This window comes from Nestor notabilis, unplaced genomic scaffold (assembly GCF_000696875.1).
Source record: "Nestor notabilis isolate BGI_N333 unplaced genomic scaffold, ASM69687v1 scaffold595, whole genome shotgun sequence".
Classification (NCBI taxonomy): domain Eukaryota; kingdom Metazoa; phylum Chordata; class Aves; order Psittaciformes; family Psittacidae; genus Nestor; species Nestor notabilis.
In genome coordinates this window covers 1,995-6,022 of record NW_009929587.1, presented here as the reverse complement: position 1 = coordinate 6,022, position 4,028 = coordinate 1,995, and the positions used below count along the sequence as shown (strand labels likewise).

Below are 4,028 nucleotides of genomic sequence, written 5' to 3'. Positions count from 1 at the left end.
GGGAAAGAGCTAAATTATTTCACAAACAGAATTTTGCAACACAAGATTTGACTGTTATTATTTGAGCCAGCAGAATTTTTACTGTTTGCAGATCCAAATCTTATTTCTCGTGGATAGCACAAAAATGCAAGACTTGCAACACACAAGCACTAATTTTCACAAGACTTATTTACAGCATTAAATCTCTCTTTCATTAGCTTCTTAAAATTCCAGTTTCTTCAACTAAATGGTTTATTTTTAAAGGCCTGCTGAATAGCACATAACATGCACACAAGGATAAAATCAAGCAATAGAGTTAAACATACCCATTCTATTTGTATTATAATAGTAAAGGTGAGGCTATTCACCTAATCAGCCCACTCAAATCAGTTATTCCAGTGCTTCCCTTTGCCGATTCTGCTGATTCAACAGGAATCATGAATTCTTTCACCCACAAAATAGTATGCATTTGGTTTTCATCTATCTTTCGGGTTTTCTTCAAATCCTTTTCCTCTCTCTTTGAGTTAGTCACAAAATGATACCCCAGCATAAAGGCAAGAGAAGTTGCTGAAGAGAACTAAAGGCAACGAGATTCAGTTCTGTAAAACCCTTTTTATATTCCAAAGACTAACCAGCTGAACTAGGAATTACTCAACTTCTCTTTCTCACAGACATCAGCATCGGTACCACTTGAAAATTTTTTTAAGATTTCTCTCTTAACAGAGATTTAAGTAAAGAGAATCTGACTTCAAAGCTAACATTCAGGATTTGTATTTCGTTCAACTCAGTCTCTTCAGTAGCACAATACTTGTTAAGTATATCCCAGAACAGCACAAACCCAAGTTTAAGGGAACATAGCTATGTGTGGTAAATGAAAGAAGCATTTAATTCTTGTTGAAATTAATGTAAATTTCATGCTATAAACAATATAACTTCTTGGATACTGAATGACTTAGGAGGATCAGTAACAGCACACAGACCGTTTTGGTCAAATTGCTAAATATAAGACAGCTGCAACTTAGAAACACTTGGTACACAGAAGAAGAAAAATAGTGGCTTATACATTTCTGATTCTATTCGAGTTCCAGGTTCCTTGTGATCAAAAATACCAACAGGTTCCTGTTGTATGACTTACGTGAAGTGTGTTGGTAAGACTTAGACACATGCTGAGGGCATCTACTCTAAGATCATGTTTTTACACTTGCTTTCTCATCCACATTTTAATCCAGAAGGGTGGTTATGGAAAATGCTTGTTCTCTTGCCACCACAGACATTTTAATTATTCTGCCAGGTTGCCAGCATAAATTACACATTATCAAATTGAAAAGAAAACAAAGCAGGAGTGAAGAAAAGACATCATACCTTATGTGCCAGGTGAAAGAGTAAACGGTTCTGAAGACGACTCTTAGGTGCTGAAAGGAAAAATCAGTATTATTGCTGCACAGAATTCAAGCTGTCTCTTATTTTTAACTTTCTCAATAGACATGCATGCACCCATATTCTTTCATTAACTAGCTCAAGTACAGTTCTTCACTTATGCAGCCTTTGCAGGTCATGCCCCATGGCAGGTTCTACCAATTTTAGAGTGGTTTAAAGGCCTTCCTATCTTCATTCCCTGACCATTTCTTTTTAAATGTGTTGAAAACAACTTTTCATTGGCCTCTGTCTTCCACGAGCCTTTAAACATTTAGGAATTGCACTATTATTTCCCTGCAGGGCTGTCTGGATAATTGTGGGGGGGTTTGTGACACATAGCACAGCATCTTTTAGAGAATAAAAAGCAGGAACAGATAAACTCATAATCAAGGCTCCTTCTACAATGTGTCACATTTAAAGTAAGTTGTGATTCATAATTTTAGGAATCTTGTCAACTTCCAGTGTATTGTGAAACTCATTGCTGCTATCATTCTGTTATGTATGCACATCATATTATGCTTAGCTAAAATTCAAGCTAAGATATGGCAAGAGATTTAAGGGAGACACATCCTTTCTAAAGCCCCTGAAGTTCATGAAATTTCTTGCTGAAGCAGGATTAGAAATTCCATGTAACTCACTCCATATGACACAAATTGTTAATTGTAGAGCTTCAAGTCACTAGAGAGGGCCTTGTGCTTCACTGAGAGTGACAAAGGCTCTCATCCAGCAGAGCTATTAATTTCTTTTGCAAGCAATCTTCCAAAAAGCCTTTCCTGTATTTTCTCAGCTAATGAGCACTCTCATTCTTGCCAGACCAACCAGCTGGCAACCTATGTTTCAACAGAAAGGATGTACATGGAATCTTTCAAAAAGCAGAATGACTTACTGTGTTTATGAAGCCACAAAAGTTGCAGAGTTAGCAAAGCAATGGCCTGTAACACAAGGCTGTAATTCTTCTGACATCCTAAACCATGAAAGAGGGCTCAAACCACCAAACCCTCTTCCCTCTCCCCTCCCAAGATGGAATTTTCTAGTAATAAGTTCGGGTTTTTTTGTTTTTTATTTATTTTATTTTTTTTAAGCAGAGTAGGGAGAGATTTTCAGGCTTCTTACTCTTTCTCGACATAGTAAAAATACCCTTTGTAACAGTGGACATTGCCAAAACCCAGGCCATTCTCATCAGGCTGGCGGTGTAAACCTGCCCACATACTTCTGATAGGTACAGCAATTATTTCTCTCACTTCCACCTTCCCAAGCTGTGTTATTTAGCCACATTCCTAGAAAAAGAGGATGGAGAGTTGTATCTTTTAACAACTGCTACAACACAAATGTCCCAAAAAAGCCAAGGCAGAATGAGAGCACTCTCACAGAACCACATCTTAACAGCAGAGCATCAAGTTGTTAAGAAATTAAATGGCCTTCAATCTTGGATCTACATGGGAATTCTCATTAGCCTAGTTACTAAAGAAGGTTTTTTTCTGATCAATACTGTATAAGCAACAGTAGCAATATAACTAGCATGTACTATTGTGTCAGAAATTCATTCATTCATTGAGTTAGAAAGTTAGGGTACCTTAATTTAAAGGCATGTTCTTCAAAATGTTGTTGGCAAAGATAGTGTGGCAGCTCTACGCGTGCCCCAGCATTAATTGATAGGTTTTAATATCAAAGTTTAGAAGGGCTGCACATGGACCCCACATGTGCTTTTGTGTGAAATTTAAACCAACCACAACCACCCCTCACAATTTAAAACATTAGGTCATCAAAGACTCCAAAAATATAAGCAGGACAGATTGTGGGATTTATGCTGAAAATAACGTATTGTATAACCACAGTGCTATGGGTAAAGACACATGTTCCTTTTTTTGAGTAGATTCTGTTTTTTCTTTTCCTTTTCTTTTTTTAAGTGGGTTTTAGCATTAATTTTGCTGTGAAAATTGTGACTTGCAAGGAATACTCCCTCAAGAATCTAACCCAAGGAATTCTTGTTTCACTGGTCAAACAATGACTGCAGTGCTGCCTTCTTAGACCTGGCATCTGATCTGACATAAAAATTATTATTTACTTCCTGGCAAAAACTGAAGGGTTAGTAGATGTTACTCTACAACTAAAGCCAGGCAAAAGATGAAACCTGAGTACTGATGGTGCGCATGGATATATGGAAGGAGAAGAATGTTCTCTGTCATATGATATTATATGATACTATCCATTTGATAGTCTTTAAAATAAGACACTTAATGTCAGACACAGAAGGAGAGGGCAAAAAACAAAAGAAAAAACCAGTCCTGTCGACAATAGTAAGCAGAACCATGGAAACATTAAATATCAGCAGTTTCTTTTCTACCAGTGTCAAATGCACTTTTTTGAGGAAGATAAGGAAAAATATGAATAAGACCAGATTACTTTCCAGAAAGAATTTGGTTATGAATACTGGATAAAGCTGTTGTCAATCACTGAAGCAGGAAGTGACACAACTGCCTCATCAGAGATAATGACTTTTAAGGGACATTAGGCTTGTTCCTTTACTACTCTTTGCTGCTACTGAATTTAATTGTTGCTGATGTATTGATGCCTCAAGGAAGCACAATCTTTTCCTATCCTACTTTTTCAAGAAGATGATTGTAAATTATTAC

The 4,028-nt window shown here is 36.8% G+C and overlaps 1 protein-coding gene across 1 annotated transcript in view; it reads right to left on the bottom strand.

Annotated features, from left to right (window-relative positions):
- Positions 1-1,391, bottom strand: part of TTC26 (tetratricopeptide repeat domain 26) — a gene marked incomplete at its 5' end in the record, with an annotated part of 32,780 nt that extends 31,389 nt beyond the window's left edge. The window contains one exon of the mRNA XM_010015035.1: positions 1,342-1,391. Coding sequence (XP_010013337.1) covers positions 1,342-1,391 — 50 coding nt within the window. The remainder of the gene's footprint in view (positions 1-1,341) is intronic.
- Positions 1,392-4,028: the final 2,637 nt, after the last annotated feature.